Genomic DNA, 17906 nt, shown 5'->3' with positions numbered 1-17906 from the left:
GAAAAATTATTTGATATAATATTTCTTTCCATCATAAGGATTCACAAATTGTTTTTGTGATCTAGTCATGTTGCAGATACTACATTTGCCACACTTAAAAAATCCAGAGGGCAAAAGTGTGTTCCTATTGTGGGAGTTACTTATAGGCGGGGTCAGAATTTCTTTCAAATTTCTTTCCCTTGAAAAAGCAATTCTTAGATCCACGTTTTCAAAGATTTTATTGGTTTTAATAATCCTCCAGTTGTTCTTTAAAATAGAGGCTACTTGATTCCCTTTGCTGGAATATTTTCTCATCTTGCAGATCCTCCATTTTCTTCGAATCCGAATTGTCTATCATGAGCCATTCTCTATGGTAGTACTTGGCCCTTTTATACGACTTCTTCAGGATATTATGCGGATATCCTCTTTGTTCTAATCTGGACATAAGTTGTTTGGATTGCCGCACAAAATCTTTGTTGTCAGAACAATTCCTTTTCAGTCGTAACATTTGAGAAAAAGGAAGATTCTTCTTTAAACCAGAAGGATGACAACTAGTATAGTTTAAAAAAGTGTTCTTTGTCAGTATTTTTCCTAAAAACATCGAAATCGAAATGATCATCCTTCTGCATAATTTTCAAATCCAAAAATTCAATCTGCTGAGAAGAATATTTCATAGTGAAATTGATATTTAAATCACAACTATTTAGCCCCTCAAGAAAGCCCATGAGTGCATCTTCTGGTCCACTCCATAGTATAAGAATGTCATCTATATATCTATACCATTTGAAGATATAGGGCTCAAAGGGAGAATGATCTATCCAGTTACGTTAGAATTCAGCCATAAATAGATTGGCAATTGATGGGGCAAAAACAGCTCCCATTGCGACTCCAGTGAGTTGTTTATAATATTGCTGGTTATACAAAAAATAATTTTCTTTCATGGCAATCCTAGCGAGGGTCAATAAAAATTCAGTGGGTATTAATTGAGGACTAGCTCTTCTCTGTAAAACTTCTTTGATGGTGTCAAGAGCTTCATCTTGAGGTATGGAGGTATACAAAGAGGTCACGTCTAAGGTTACCAACAGGAATGGAAAAGATCCATTACCGACATCTTCAAGCTTTTTCATGATGTCACGAGTATCTTTAATATAAGACTTAATTAGATGTATGTCATTTTTCAAAAATTCGTCAACAAATCTGGACAGAGGTTCCAATAAAGATCCTTTAGAGGACATAATGGTGCGACCAGGTGGATTAATCAGTGTCTTGTGTATTTTAGGCAAAATATAAAAGGTCGGAGTGATAGGGTTAGAAGGATTCAAAAATGTATAGTCTTTAGAAGTGAGAAAACCCTTCTTCCATCCCACATCAGTTACAGACCTGATGGATTTTTGCAACCTTTTGGTGGGATTTAAAGGTAGTCTTTCATATGTTGCTGAATCACCCAATTGTCTCATAATTTCCTGATCGTAACTTACAGTGTCAAGGACCACCACCGCTCCTCCCTTGTCAGCTTTCATAATCCTGATGGATTTATTATTCTTCAATGCTTTTAAAGCCTCATGTTCTTCTTTATTTAAATTGTGATGAAAATATTTATTCACATTGAAATGTTGTTCAATGTCCTGTAGCACACATTCTTTAAAAGTGTGTATCATAGGATCAAGGGGGATAGGAGGATATCAAGTGTTTTTAGGAGTTATGAGAAAGTACTTGATGTCACTACTCAGTTTGATTTAGCCATTTTTAAGGTGTTTTAAATTCTTATTTGGTCTTTAATAATTCGAATCGTTTTTTAAACAGAGGCCTAGGACAGAAAAGGGGACGAATCAGAGGAAGAGGCACAGTACGGCAAAGACCCAACACTCGGTCTCAAGCCAGGAGGAATCAGTGGTAGTAAATTTATCTACTTATGCCCTTACTACCACTGAAGAAAAAATTTTATCCTATGGCTTATCTTTTGTGCCCTCGACCGGTTTTGACAGGGTACAATTACACATAGATTTAGAGAAATTTATCAGAAAACTTCAGTTGCATATCTATTTCAATGATTGTCCTCCCACTCTGGATCAGACCATCATATCTACTAAAAGCACTTGGTATCCTCCTATCCCCCTTGATCCGATGATACACACTTTTAAAGAATGTGTGCTACAGGACATTGAACAACATTTCAATGTGAATAAATATTTTCATCACAATTTAAATAAAGAAGAACATGAGGCTTTAAAAGCATTGAAGAATAATAAATCCATCAGGATTATGAAAGCTGACAAGGGAGGAGCGGTGGTGGTCCTTGACGCTGTAAGTTATGATCAGGAAATTATGAGACAATTGGGTGATTCAGCAACATATGAAAGACTACCTTTAAATCCCACCAAAAGGTTGCAAAAAATCCATCAGGTCTGTAACTGATGTGGGACGGATGAAGGGTTTTCTCACTTCTAAAGACTATACATTTTTGAATCCTTCTAACCCTATCACTCCGACCTTTTATATTTTGCCTAAAATACACAAGACACTGATTAATCCGCCTGGTCGCCCCATTATGTCCTCTAAAGGATCTTTGTTGGAACCTCTGTCCAGATTTGTTGACGAATTTTTGAAAAATGACATACCTCTAATTAAGTCTTATATTAAAGATACTCGTGACATCATGAAAAAGCTTGAAGATGTCGGTAACGGATCTTTTCCATTCCTGTTGGTAACCTTAGACGTGACCTCTTTGTATACCTTCTTACCTCAAGATGAAGCTCTTGACACCATCAAAGAGGTTTTACAGAGAAGAGCTAGTCCTCAATTAATACCCACTGAATTTTTATTGACCCTCGCTAGGATTGCCATGAAAGAAAATTATTTTTTGTATAACCAGCAATATTATAAACAACTCACTGGAGTCGCAATGGGAGCTGTTTTTGCCCCATCAATTGCCAATCTATTTATGGCTGAATTCGAACGTAACTGGATAGATCATTCTCCATTTGAGCCCTATATCTTCAAATGGTATAGATATATAGATAATAAATACAGGTTCCACATACGATTGACTTGTACTTAATCAAGAGGGAAAGACCTCAGCAACCTGCTCCATGCACCGAATAGTCAATTCAAGCAATGGTTTCTTCAGCAGGACAAAATTACCATCATAGGTCATAAAACCCTCACAACCACCCGAAAAAACTTTTTATAATAGTGTCTGTAGCACCCAACTCTTTCAATCGGTAAGTGGTTGACAAAAATATATATATATAATGCACTTATCTGTTCACAAATAAGGGCCCCTTATTTGTGAACAGATAAGTGCATTATATATATATATTTTTGTCAACCACTTACCGATTGAAAGAGTTGGGTGCTACAGACACTATTATAAAAAGTTTTTTCGGGTGGTTGTGAGGGTTTTATGACCTATGATGGTAATTTTGTCCTGCTGAAGAAACCATTGCTTGAATTGACTATTCGGTGCATGGAGCAGGTTGCTGAGGTCTTTCCCTCTTGATTAAGTACAAGTCAATTGTATGTGGAACCTGTATTTATTATTTTGATTTTGAAGAGGTTCTTTTCCATTTTTTTTGGAGTAATAGATATATAGATGACATTCTTATGCTATGGAGTGGACCAGAAGATGCACTCATGGGCTTTCTTGAGGGGCTAAATAATTGTGATTTAAATATCAATTTCACTATGAAATATTCTTCTCAGCAGATTGAATTTTTGGATTTGAAAATGATGCAGAAGGATGATCATTTCGATTTCGATTTTTTAGGAAAAATACTGACAAGAACACTTTTTTAAACTATACTAGTTGTCATCCTTCTGGTTTAAAGAAGAATCTTCCTTTTTCTCAAATGTTACGACTGAAAAGGAATTGTTCTGACAACAAAGATTTTGTGCGGCAATCCAAACAACTTATGTCCAGATTAGAACAAAGAGGATATCCGCATAATATCCTGAAGAAGTCGTATAAAAGGGCCAAGTACTACCATAGAGAATGGCTCATGATAGACAATTCGGATTCGAAGAAAATGGAGGATCTGCAAGATGAGACAATGACCTGTGTTTTAAAATATTCCAGCAAAGGGAATCAAGTAGCCTCTATTTTAAAGAACAACTGGAGGATTATTAAAACCAATAAAATCTTTGAAAACGTGGATCTAAGAATTGCTTTTTCAAGGGAAAGAAATTTGAAAGAAATTCTGACCCCGCCTATAAGTAACTCCCACAACAATAGGAACACACTTTTGCCCTCTGGATTTTTTAAGTGTGGCAAATGTATCTGCAACATGACTAGATCACAAAAACAATTTGTGAATCCTTATGATGGGAAGAAATATTATATCAAATAATTTTTCACATGTTCCACAGATTTTATTGTGTATGTTATTTCTTGCCCGTGTGAGAAACTATATGTGGATATGTCCACCAGAATGTTCAGGACTAGGATGATTGAACACAGATCCAATATCAATAATAGAAAGATTAATGCTCCTTTAGTAGATCACTGCACATTGTTACAGCATAAATTCGAAGATTTGAAATGCTTTATTATCGATAGAGAGAAACAGAACATCAGAGGAGGAGATAGAAAGCGAAGATTATTACAAAGAGAAACACGCTGGATATTTAAATTAAATACCTTACAACCGACAGGATTGAATGCCTCAGTGGAGTGGACTTCATTTTTGTAGTGAATACATTTTTTGGAACTTTGAATCTTTCAGCATGATTCGCTGTTTTGATTTTTCAGAGTAGTGGCTGCGCATGCGCGATTCAATGAGCTCTGAGTTTGACAACTGCTTAAAAGCGCATGCGCTGGCGTCTGCTGAATGCCAGCGCCATTTTTGACTCTTTAACAGAGTGAACTGGCACAGTAAGTGTTTCACCCGAGTGCTATATAGTTATTACTAATTTAAGACATTTTTAAGGTGTTTTAAATTCTTATTTGGTCTTTCCTAATATTGCACTGCTTATTATGATTTCTCATTGCAGATTTTGACCCCCGATGAAGCCACTATTGGCGAAACGGGTCCCCGTAGGGTTTACAGCAAACTGCAATGCTTTCACTCTAAAGTCAAGATAAGTGTGATTGTTTGAGTTTTACTGGCACAATTTATTTGATTTATTTAGTTTAAGTTCATTTGAGCACCATTTGCTTCTGCTTAAACTGCACTCAATGAATGATACCTCTCCTGCTAACCGGGACAAGAAATCTTTGATGATTCACCCGAGCAGGCATCTGAGAGTCAGTTAAGCACCTGATTGTTTTTCACATACAAGTCTTTGGTATAGTGATTCACTAGATTTATGTGACTTGTTTTCCATTGATTACTCTTGAGTAGTTCTACTGTGTGTATGAAAGACATGGTTTTCTGTTAGTGTTGACTAGCCTTGTTTGGTGAAATGAATTAGGCATGGTTCTTGGGAGCACCTTGAATAAACCTGATTTGAATCTCCTTATTGTCTGCCGATCTTCTTTTGTTTCATGTTGGATTCTTTGGTGGACTGCTTGGCTTGTTGTTTCGTTACAAGTTAATATACATGGAGTGGAACGTACTAGAGGAGTTACAGATTTGCTTGTTTATACATATAGTTGGTCAACATAGAGAGAGGCAGTTGAGAGGCATTGTAAACTTGGTTATTAATATAGACATATTTCTGATATAATTACTGCTTTACAATATATTTGAACACTTTTATATACTTATGGAAAGGGTTCAGAGTTAAAGTCCTGGGTAAGTAGGTAGGAAGGGAAGGAAGGGGAATTTGTTCAGAGATGTTTGGGGGTGGCATAGAAGAAAAACTGTGCACTGGTATGCTGATCTTTGTTTGTTTTGAATTAAAAAAAGAAAGAAATACAAGTGGAAATAAAGAAGTAAATAAGAAAACAGATAAATGGGGGTGGGGCAAAGCTATTGGGGCCCAGTGTACTTGTGTGCCTAGGGGCCCTCGAAGAATTAATTCTGCCCTGCATATGTAATAAAGTACCTGGAAGTGATTTTCATTTCCAACATCGGAATATGAAGTTTTTGAGGCATCCAGTGCGTCTTGTGGTGGAAGAAAAACATGGATTGCATTGAGTTAGCAGAAGAGATAGAGGGTTCTGGACCAATAAGTAGGCCATTTAGCCTCAGGGATTTGGCAGGCAAGGTCCATTTCCCATGATTTTTGATGAGGAATATTTGTATCAAACTTAAATTTAATAAAGAGCTTATATATATTTGATGCTATATGACCTTTAGCCGACAACAAAGAAATAAAGAAACCAACATAGGGGTATCTTTAACAATGGTGTGTAAAATATTTTATTTTTTGATTATTTTGGAGAGCTGAAGCCACTGAAAAAATGCTGTCCGCGGAAGCACAAATTTAGTCTGTAGATCCGCAAAGGACAGCAATTGTAGATTTAAAGTGCATATGTCAGAGATGTAGCATATTGTCACAACTCCAGCCTTAAGGCTAAGCTTGTGCCAGGTAAATCTCCTCATAATCCAACCCTTACCCTGAAAAGGGCTAACCAGTGTGACAGCTTAAACTCAGACAGACAGATAGGGTCTGAGTTCCAATTGAACCACCAGGTTACAGAACCCTGGGGAGGGGAAGATGAGTGGGAGAACAGCCTGGGGAGTGGGAGAACAGCCTGGAGCAGCAGGAGGTGCCTTACAAAAAAGGACAGCCTAAGAGGCAGGCTCAGAGCTCAGGTAATGCACAACTGCTGGGTCCAATTAAGGCCCAAAGGAAAACTCAGCAGAAGCAGCAGGTTGCCCTTCTCCCTCACAGGTTAGGGCGTGGCCAGCTCAGTGCTTTAGAAGCTGAGCTCAGAAAGACCAAATCAGTCTACCCTGGGCCAGCTCAGGAAGGAGGCTCGCGGGACTGCTCTCCTGAGTCCACACAAAGCCAGGACATTAAAATGTTGGATGTAGCTCCTGTCCCTGAAGCCAGCCAGACAGCTAGCCCGGATGCCATGGAGTTTATGGACACTGCCATGGAACCGGAAGAAATATTCATGGATGAAAGCTAAGTGAAATTGCTTGACCTTTTTTTTGTATGCTTTGAATCTAGAAGTTTTCTTTTTGAACTGTCTGGAAGCACAAGCCTGGGACCAAGTGAGCTGTGCTAGGCTCACCGCTGCAGGTGTGCCTGATTTTTGGGACATTGAATGTAGTGTGGTTTTTTCCTTGGCATTTTTACTGTTTGCCTTTTTGCTGCTTGTTTGGGACTGGATTGCTGATTGTGTAAAGGGGTAGTAGAGTGGGGAGAATCCACACAAGATCCTCGGGAGGGATTGTGGGGCCAATTTTGGCAAGCTGATTTAAGGTTGATTCAGCTACTCCCTTCCCCCACCAGTGTGCTTAGCTGGTTGGGGCAGGCCGGTTATAAACCAGGCCTCTGCAACATTGCTCTCAAGCCTAGGAGCAACCTTTTGAAAGACTCTGTTGGATCTGGACAATTATGATAGCTGTATGTTGTTTTCTTTACCTGCTCAGATATTGGGACTACTAGAACTGAGCTATTAAGTACTGTACGGGACACTTACCTGTTTGTACTTGCCAAGAAGGCGAGGGCTATATTTTGAAAGCCCAAGTTTATTTTTTTTTTTTTGTTTCTTTGAAGTGGACAAATTAACCACAGATAAAGTGCTTCCTTATCAATAAAGTGAGGCACCATTTGATGCAAGGACTTTATTAATCCTGATCAATTGACTCTTTTCTTATTTTGTAACCAGCAGGACCCCTAACTTATTTTGGAGGCACGTGGGAATCGGTCGTGGCTGAGCGGTGGACGGGGCTTAAGTCAAAACCCCGGCACCGGCAACGCCACAATATCCCAAGTTGAGCCCATTTGAGCCAATAGATGGTAGTCTTGTTGATGAGAAATTGCGAGTTATGCCAGAGAGATATGCGTGTAGATTTACTAATAGAAACCTCTAGAAGTTTTTCCAGTTCTAAAAGACATTGTACTGATTGAGAAAGGATAGCATTCGTTTATTGAGGGAAAACGTCAGAAGAGGGACAAGTGAGGTGGCATGTGTAGAATACGAGCATTCTAAATGTAACCAGAGGGGCTGATAGCCCGAGGACGACAGGAACCAATGACTAGCCTGTTGTAGATTGAAAGCTTTGTAGTATGTAAGGAAGTCAGGTAAAACCACTCCTGCTCTTTCTTTAGAGGCCTTGAGTTTCTTAAGTGCAATTTTGGGAGGTTTACAGTTCCATATAAAAGCAGAAATATGTTTGTCAATAGTCTTGTAAAATAGAGTTGGAAATAAATTTTGGATCATACTAAGTACAAAGTTGATTTTGGGTGCCACAACCATTTTGATCGTTTCAATCCAACCCCACCAAGAAAGGTGGAGGGGATGCCAAGATTGTAGCAGAGTTTTCGTAGTGTTGATAAAGATCATCACTATTATGTTTGACTGTGGCTGGGAGAGAGATATAGAGATTTATACCCAGATATTTAATATGAGAAGGGGACCATAGTAAATTAAAGGAACTTACCAACTCTGGGCCAGAATGGGTGTTAAGAGGCATTACTTTAGTCTTCTGCTGGTTAATTTTCTATCCAGAAAAGAGAGAATAAGAGTGAATGAGATCAAATAGGGAGGGAAGAGAGCGTTCCGGATTGGAAAAATATAAAAGCACGTCATCTGCATTTGCAAATAGTTTATATTCTACATCTTTATGTGGGATACCTGTAATAGTCTTACTGGAGATAATGGCTAAAAGCAGAGGTTCATGGGCCAGATTAAAAAGGTAAGGAGACAAAGGACAGCCTTGTCATGTGCCTCTTTGTAAAGTAAAAAAAGGTGACAAATTATTATTGGTAACTAGTCTTATAGCCCGTTCCATTAACGGGTGCTAAAATATATGTGTGTGTGTCTGTCTTTATTTCTTTCTCTCTCTCTCTCTCCTTAGCCACTTTCTGTATTTCTGTCTTTCTTTTTCCTCGGCTGTCCACCACCACCTCTTTCCTACTCCCCCTGTCCAGCAGAAGGCCTCTCTTCCTTTTTCTTCCCCTCCCTTGTCCATCAGCACCTCTTCTCCTGTCCATCAGCACCACTTTCCTGCTTCCCCTGTCCAGCAGTAGGCCTCCCTTCCTTTTTCTTCCCCTCCCCTGTCCATCAGCACCTCTTCCCCTGTCCAGCAGCACCTCTTTCCTGCTCCCCCCTTTCCAGCAGTAGGTCTCCCTTCCTTTTTCTTCCCCCCCGTCCATCAACACCTCTTCCCCTATCCATCAGCACCTCTTCCCCTGTCCAGCAGCACCCCTTACCTCTGTTCGCATCTGCTCTCCGCCGACAGCCGCCTCAAGCCGCCACAGCCAGCAGGCGCTGACAGCCGCTGAGGCCTGCAGGCGTCAACAGCCTCCATGTCCTGCAGGCACCGACAGCCGCCGCGTGCACCTGAAGCCAACAGCCGCCTCGGTAATGATTCCGCCATCCCTGCCACCGCTGCTGCTTGAGAGGCTCATGGGACCGAAGGCGGTCAGCGTGTATGGGGCTCAGGAGGAGGAGTCCTGGTGTCGCTCATGCGCACTCCTACCGACCACTGACCTACAGATCAGGGAACACGTGGTAAGAGTACGCATGCGCGCTTAGCATTTTATTATTATAGATGATAGAAGCCTTGGGATTAGAGTATAGAATTTTCACATAATATATAAATTTATTGTGAAAGCCGAACCACTTCATGGTCTGGAAGAGATGAGACCATTCTACCCTGTTGAACGCTTTTTCAGTGTCTAGAGACAGGGCAACATACGGGTCCTTAGAAGATAGAGGCCAAATGAAAGAAAAGACGGGAGTTGTCTGTTATAAGTCTACCTAGCATAAACCCAACTTGGTGGGAGGAGATGAGCGTACTGATGATACCTTGAAGCCTATGTGAAAGAATGGTGGCATAAATTTTGTAGTCAGTGTTTAGGAGCGAGATGGACCTATAATTTTGAACTAGTTGAGGATCCTTATGGAGTTTAGGGATAACTATAATAATGGCATCTAGAAAGTGACTTTTAGATACTGATTGAGGTTGAAGAGAGTGCTTGAAAATTTTGTAACACTCTACCGAGATGCCATCGGGTCCAGGGGCTTTCCCCAATGGCAAGCGTTTTATAGCTGATGTAATCTCTGACACTGCAAATTAGCTCTGAAGAGCATCATTCTCGGTATCAGAGAGCTTGGGAGATTGTAGGAAGGTACGAAAATCATTGGTAGTCGCTGTCATCTCAGCCAAATCAGATGAGTAAAGTTGAGAATAAAAGGAGTGAAAAGCTTTAGAGATATCTTGGGGCAAGGAGACAAGCCAACCCATATGAAATTTGCACCTTAGCCCTCTTTCTTCTAAGATAATTAGCAAGCATTTTGCTACTTTTTTGCTACTTTTTTCTTTTTTTTTTTTTTGTAGAAAAAAGTGTCAAGAAAAGTATAGAATAACTTGTAAGTTTCATGGCTCCATATCATTCTCTTCTTGGTTGAGCTGAGAACTTTTCAGCAACCCCTTATGGAAAAGAGAAGCAAGATGAGACAACAAAGCTTTCTTAAGAAAAGTATCCAACAGGTCTTCATTAGAAAGAGATTTGAGATTTAGAGGATTAAGATTATAGCATGGAAAAAATTGTGAGTTGTTTCCATGCTGTAATTGAGAAAATGATTTAAAATCCTTATTGGATATCGATTGACTACAAAACCAGATATTACATTTTTGTTATATAGACCAGTTGACAGTTAACGTTTATTTGTACATATGGATTTTAGAGCAATTTCTAATTTGCCCCATGCTCACTCAAAAACTATTACTGACACTATGCCTACAGTAAAATTGTGCACATTCACTGCTACATCTGGAGAGGTGAAATGTGGGGAGAGTGAGCCGTTAAGGAAGGCAGAGAAACTAAATGTAATGTATCTTGGGGACAGGGAGGGAGAAACCAAGTAAAAACTGTACATGCTGACAAGCTTTCAGTTTCATTCGCACTTGTTTCGGTTTTGGCTGAAAATGCTAGTACATTTTCAGTTGAAACTGAAATTTTTTGTAATGTCTTATATCTGTCTTCTTCTCATTCTCCTCCTCCACCATCTCCAAACCAAAAGAATTCCCATTTCCTCCCTCACCCTGAACAGAAGAAGCCACCTTTCTGGAATTATTCATAGGCCCCTCCCTTGGTCTTTACTGTATCATCTTGGTGATCTAGTAGTGATTTTGGCTAGGAGCAATCCCCACTCACTCCTGTCAATGCCTTCTCCATAGTCAAAATTGAAATCATGGCAGCCATTTTGACTGCCGGGGCGACATAGGCAGGAGCAAGTAAAGATTGCTCACTGTCCAGTGATGTCGGGGCAGATGATAGGCCTGGGAAGGGGAGAGGCTGCAGATGGGTTGTTGGGGGGAGGGGGGACAGAGAGGAAGTTAATAGTATATTGTATTTAGTATAAGTGTTGGTCCTGATGAAAATCCATGCTATCAAAAAGTCATAAAAGCTGTCATTCATCACTTTATTTAGCATGATCTGAATGCTGTGTTTAGTACAATAGATGCTCTTGGACAAGGTGCTGTCATTAAGAGAACTGGACTGAACATGCCTCTCGATCACTTTAGCAGTAATTTAGGTGAAAGAGGTAATGCCAGGCTTATCATGAGCTCAGCATTTGGAAGTCCATCTAAGCCAGTGGTCTCAAACTCGCGGCCCAGGGGCAACATGCGGCCCGCCAGGTACTATTTTGAGGCCCTCAGTATGTTTATCATAATCACAAAAGTAAAATAAAACAGTTTCATATGTCTCTTTAGCTATAAATTACAATATTATTATTAAGACTTAGCCAAATGGAAAGATTTATAAAATATAAAGAGTTTTACCTCATGCAAAATTGTCATTTCTTTAATAAGACATTAACTATTTTTTTCTGAGGCTCTCCAAGTACCTACAAATCCAAAATGTGGCCCTGCAATGGGTTTGAGTTTGAGACCACTGATCTAAGCTGAGCAACACAGAATCAGTGGTGGTTATAATTAAGATTATTTTTATTGTTACAATAGTTCAACCCCCCTCCCACATTGTCACAAAAGTCCCATCCTCCCCCTCAAAGCATGACATCATATATAGATGACTCCATAATAATAAATAGAAAGAGCTACTGCACTCATCAGGGATTTGCTATTAGGTTTTTTCCTCATTCTTCTGTTTATTGGTAGAAAACATGTGTCCTGTTTGAGGAATCATCCCCAGGGGATTATGGATCAGAGTACATAAGAATCTTTCTGTCAAGGTTTTAAAACTTTTTCAAATTAAGTGTAGCCGCTGTGTTTTAGAACCTGATCACTTTGTCTCTGTTCAATCTTGAATTAGTAACACGTGGTGGATGTTTTTGGTTTAACCTATATTTAAATTGAAATTCATTCTGAAATGCTGTATATTTATCTGTCCCTGCAGGCTTCCTCTACCAGGTAATGTGTAGAGGCTATGATATATCACTCCCAATTGTACGATTACAGAGGGGACTGTGTGGCCTTATCCATTGCACTTTCAGTTACCCAGAAGATAAAAATTTAGGAGATAATCCGAAGGGATATTGGTATATGCATTCTGATGATCCTTCTATTCACCCTCCCGTTATAACTAATGATCCTGCAGTAAGAGGTACACATACTGAAGGTCGCTTCAAGATGGTGGGGGACTTAAAGAAAGATAACTGCAGTTTTAGGATCGATGATGTAATAACAGATGATTTGGGACAATATGACTTTAGGATTGTTGGAGAATTTGAATACTACTATAACTGGAAGTCAGCCAACGTGCGAATATATCGTAAGTACTTTGTGCTTTTGCTACTTTTAAAACAATCAACAGCATTTCAGTTAGTTGAAACAGACAAATGTTATTCATATTGTTGAAGTTGGAATGCATTGGAGCAGACAGTAGTTAAGTTCACATACTTTTTCTTTGCACTAGTGGTGTAGCCAGAAATGGGCCAATAGTTAACATGAGTGCACATGAGGCACTGAGCACCCCATTTCTTCTGTCTCCTTTTGCTTTCACTTTTCTCTTCCTTTCTTCCCCCTATTCCCCACCAAAATTAAAGTTAAAAATTTTTAACTTAGTTGGCTGGTATCCCCCAAGCCCCACCAGCTGCAGAAATCAGAACCCAACTCATCAGATGTGCAGTACAATAAACAAGCTAGCGGGAAGTAGCAGCACTTGATGCTGGCTCCACAAGCACACTGAGTATTGGCAGCTTAACACTGCCTGTTGCTGATCTTGCAATACTAGCATCAAGAGGTGTTTCTGCAAGAACTGAACAGGTTCACGGTGCTCACATATACCCAGGACAATACAAAGAGATGATCTGCGAATACTCTCACAGACAGAAACGCAAAACAGACCAGTGCTATCAAGAATACTGCAATTTATTGGATCAGTCAAACCCAACATGGCCACGTTTCGCCCTTAGGCTATGTCAGGGGAAAATTGCTAGCTCATATAGCGAGAGAAGAGGTACTTGATTTTTGTGAATGTGAAAGAGTTTTTGCTTGAAAAGGAGGAATGCTTTCATATCCCCTTCTAAAATTTTCCCCTGACACAGCCTGAGGGCAAAACGTGGCCACATTGAGTTTGATATCGCTAGTCTGTTCTGTGTTTGTGCAGGTTCACAGCGCTGGCATTAATGGCTGAAAGTGCTGCTGCTGACTGTCAGCTTCTTCACTGCCTTTCAAAGTTGTCTCAAAGCAAGTTCCAGATTTTCTCAGTTGGCAGGGCTTGGAGATCCCCATCAGCTTACATCAATAGTGTGCCTGGCTGCTGAAAAAGGCCTGAGGCAAATTTGAAAGGCCCAGGCCCATCCAGATCCACCTAAGACTATGCCTTTGCCTGGCACTGGCTTATGTTTGATGTGGCTTTTAACTTCTGAAGGCCTGGATTGTAGCAGTTTCTTTTGTCTTTCTTGTTTAGCTCTCACAGATAAGCCCATCGTCACGCACAGTGTCCTATATGCAAGATATCAAGTGACCTTCAACTGCACAGCACCAGGGAGGTGTATAGGAACACCCCCCGTCATCACTTGGAGTGGAAATTTAGAGGCAGCTCACACCATAGAAAATACAACAACTGTAGATGAAGATGGGTTAGTCACTCATTCATCCCGTTACGTCTTTAATGCATCTTTCAAGGACTATGACAAAATACTGATATGTTCAGTGTATTTTCCTATTGCGAAATGGACTGTAACAAATGAGACCAGATTATATATTCTTGGTAAGTAGCTTGGTTCTGTGGAGAAAATATTATGGAACATGTATTTTACTAAGTTGTACCAAATAGTGTATTTTACTATTTGGCTGAATATGAATAATGAAAAATATTATTCAGCTAAATACAAATACCGAATATAACTAATGGGCATTGATTTCACATTGCTTTTATTATTTGTTATGTTAAAGCTCAAAGATCAAGAGGTACATAATCGAAACGAAAATATGTCTGAAAACCCACCTAAATCGGCACTTGGACGATCAAAAAGACAGGTCGCCCAAGTGCTGATAATCGAAACGGGTTTTAGACGTATCTAAAAACAGCTTAGGCCTTTTCAGTGCTGCTGTATGCCCAGAGTGAAAAGGTATCAAACTTTCACTTTGTTGAGTTCACTAGCTGTCACACATAGGTTCGTGCTAATGCCTTTGGATTTCAGACCTCCACCAGAATAGCATAACTCACTGTGGTAAAGTTCCTCATTATTCCTGGCACAGCATTGCTAATATGGCACAGCATTGCTAATAATATCATGTTTATCTTCTAAAGTCTTGTTTTATTTTATACACAGTGTTACCTTGGATTACGAGCATAATCCGTTCCAGGAGCATGCTCATAATCCAAAATGCTCATTTATCAAAGTGAGTTTCTCCATAGGAAATAATGGAAACTCGCTTTGATAGGTTCCCACCACCCCACCCCCCCCCCCCTCGAGGCCAGCAGCGCTGCCCCCCCCCCCCCCACGAGAACCAGCACCCTCCCCCCCGCAATCCGGCACCCCCCGCCGCCATCTGACACCCCCCCGTCGCCATCGGGCACCCCCCCGCCACGACCTGAGGTCCCCCAACCCACCCGAACCCTCTTCTTACTGCAGTGTAGCCTCCGCACCGGCACTGGCACCAGCATGTCCTGCCGGTACCCAAAGATCTGCTTCCTGTGCTGGGCCTTGAGCATGTGCGCATGCTCAAGGCCTGAGAACGTGAACTCTCAGGCCTTGAGCATGCGCACATGCTCAAGGCCCAGCACAGGAAGCAGATCTTCGGGCACCAGCAGAACATGCTGGTGCCAGTGCCGGTGCGGAGGCTACACTCAAGTAAGAAGAGGGTTCGGGTGGGTTGGGGGACCTCAGGTCGCGGCGGGAGGGGTGCCCGATGGTGGTGGTGGGGGTGTCCGATGGCGGCGGGGGGGAGTGCCGGATTGCGGGGGGGGAGGGTGCCGGTTCGCGGGGGGAGGCGCTCGCAAATCGAGGCGATCTCGGTTTCCAAGGCACTGATTTTGCGAATGTTTTGCTCGTCTTACAAAACACCCGCAAACCTATGCACTCGTAAACCGAGGTACCACTGTATTATGTTGGAGCTTTCAATGCATAAATTAGATAAATTGAATGACTTAGCTTTTAAGCAGGTTTATCCCCTGCTTAAAAGCTAAGTCATTTATTTTATGCACATAAATGTGCACATAAATTACATCATAAGAACATGAGAAGTTGCCTCTGCTGGGTCAGACCAGCGGTCCATCTCGCCCAGCAGTCCGCTCCCGCGGCGGCCCATCAGGTCCATGACCTGTAAGGTGATCCTTGTCTAAAACCCTTTAATCCCCTTTATCTTTCTATCTATACCCTTTCATAATCCTATCCCTACCTCTATCTGTATCCCTCAATCCCCATATCCTTCAGGAATTTATCCAGTCCTTTTTTGAAACCCTGTAGTGTACTCTGTCCTATCACAACCTCCAAGAGCGCATTCCAGAATTTCCTAGCATTGGTTCTAAACCTGTCCCCTTTCAATTTCTCCGAGTGCCCCCTTGTTCTTGCGGTTCCCAATAGGCTGAAGAATCTATCCCTATCTACCTTCACTAGCCTTTCAGGATCTTGAAAGTCTCCTCTGAGTCTCCGCTTCTCCAGGGAGAAGAGCCCCAGCCTCTCTAACCTGTCAGCATATGAAAGGTTTTCCATACCTTTTATCATTTTTGTCGCTCTTCTCTGAACCCTCTCAAGTATCGCCATGTCCTTCTTAAGGTACGGTGACCAATATTGGACACAGTACTCCAGATGCGGGCGCACCATCACACGATACAGCAGCATGATGACTTCCTTCATTCTGGTTGTGATACCCTTCTTAATAATACCCAACATTCTGCTTGCTTTCTTCGAAGCTGCTGCGCATTGTGCCGTTGACTTCATTGTGTTATCCACCAGCACACCTAAGTCTTTTTCAAGGTTACTTTCCCCTAATACTAATCCCCCCATTTTGTAGCTGAACATCAGATTCTTTTTCTCTATATGCATGACCTTACATTTCTCTATATTGAAGTTCATTTGCCATTTATTTGCCCACTCCTCCAGTTTGTTTAGGTCCCTTTGTAGATCTTCACATTCCTCCGCGGTTTTAACCCTGCTACAGAGTTTAGTGTCATCTGCAAATTTTATAACTTCACACTTCGTCCCTGTTTCTAGGTCATTTATAAATACATTGAACAGCAGCGGTCTGAGCACCGACCCCTGCGGAACACCGCTCGTGACCTTCCTCCAGTCCGAGTAGTGACCCTTCACTCCAACCCTTTGCTTTCTGCCTGCCAACTAGTGTTTAACCCATCTGTATACGTCCCCTTCAACCACGTGGTTCCACAGCTTCCTAAGTAGCCGCTCGTGGGGTACCTTGTCAAAGGCTTTTTGGAAGGCAAGATAAATGATGTCTATGGATTCCCCTTTTCCATCTGGCTGTTTATCCCTTGAAAGAAGTGCAGTAAGTTTGTTTGGCATGATCTTCCCTTGCAGAAGCCATGCTGGCTCGCTTTCATTTGTCCATTTTTTTCTATGTGCTCACAGATGCTGTCTTTTATCAGTGCCTCTACCATCTTGCCCAGAACTGAAGTCAAGCTTACCAGTCTGTAGTTCCCCGGGTCACCCCTCGACCCCTTTTTAAAGAAGGGTGTAACATTTGCTATTTTCCAGTCCTCCGGGATCTCCCCAGTTTTCAAGGATAGGTTGCAAATTTGTCGGAGTGTTTCCGCTATTTGGTTTCTTAGTTCTTTTAATACCCTTGGGTGGATTCCAACCGGGCCTGGTGATTTATCATTTTTTAATCTATCTATTTGTTGGAGGACATCCTCATGGCTTACCTCTATTTGCGATAGTTTTTCCTCTTGGTCTCCACTTATGATCTCTTCGGGTTCAAGTACATTTGATGTGTCCTCGCTTGTGAAGACTGACGAGAAGAACTTGTTTAACCTGTCAGCTACCTCTTTTTCCTCCTTTACTACTCCCTTTCTGTCTCCATCATCCAACGGTCCTACTTCCTCCCTCGCCGGTTGCTTCCCTTTAACGTATCTGAAGAACGTTTTGAAATTCTTTGCTTCCCCAGCATTCTCTTTTTGCTCTCCTAACCACTCGGTGACATTCTTTTTGGTGTTTCCTGTGTTCCTTCCAGTTTTCCCCAGTTTGGTCCTTTTTCCATTTCGGAACAATTTTTTCTTGTCTCCTATTACTTTCTTCACTTCATTAGTTATCCATACCGGGTCTTTTGTTCGATTTTTTTGTACCCTTTCCTAAACCTGGGGATGTACAGATTTTGTGCTTCTTGCACCGTGTCCCTGAATAGGGACCAGGTTTTCTCTACAGTCTCCGTTTTTCTTGAGCTGTTTCTGAGTTTCTTTCTCACCATTGCTCTCATAGCATTGTAGTCCCCTTTCTT

At 41.2% G+C, this 17906-nt stretch overlaps 1 protein-coding gene across 1 annotated transcript in view; it reads left to right on the top strand.

Annotated features, from left to right (window-relative positions):
* LOC117369416 (sialic acid-binding Ig-like lectin 5) overlaps positions 1 to 17906 on the top strand; it is a 295784-nt gene that overhangs the window by 49555 nt on the left and 228323 nt on the right. The window contains exons 2-3 of the mRNA XM_033963951.1: positions 12403 to 12777; positions 13918 to 14220. Of these exons, the coding sequence (XP_033819842.1) occupies positions 12403 to 12777; positions 13918 to 14220 (678 nt within the window). The remainder of the gene's footprint in view (positions 1 to 12402; positions 12778 to 13917; positions 14221 to 17906) is intronic.

The sequence above is a fragment of the Geotrypetes seraphini genome, chromosome 11 (genome assembly GCF_902459505.1).
Source record: "Geotrypetes seraphini chromosome 11, aGeoSer1.1, whole genome shotgun sequence".
In the NCBI taxonomy this organism is placed as follows: Eukaryota; Metazoa; Chordata; class Amphibia; order Gymnophiona; family Dermophiidae; genus Geotrypetes; species Geotrypetes seraphini.
Note: the sequence above shows the minus strand (reverse complement) of the source record. Positions and strands in the feature narration are given on the sequence as shown.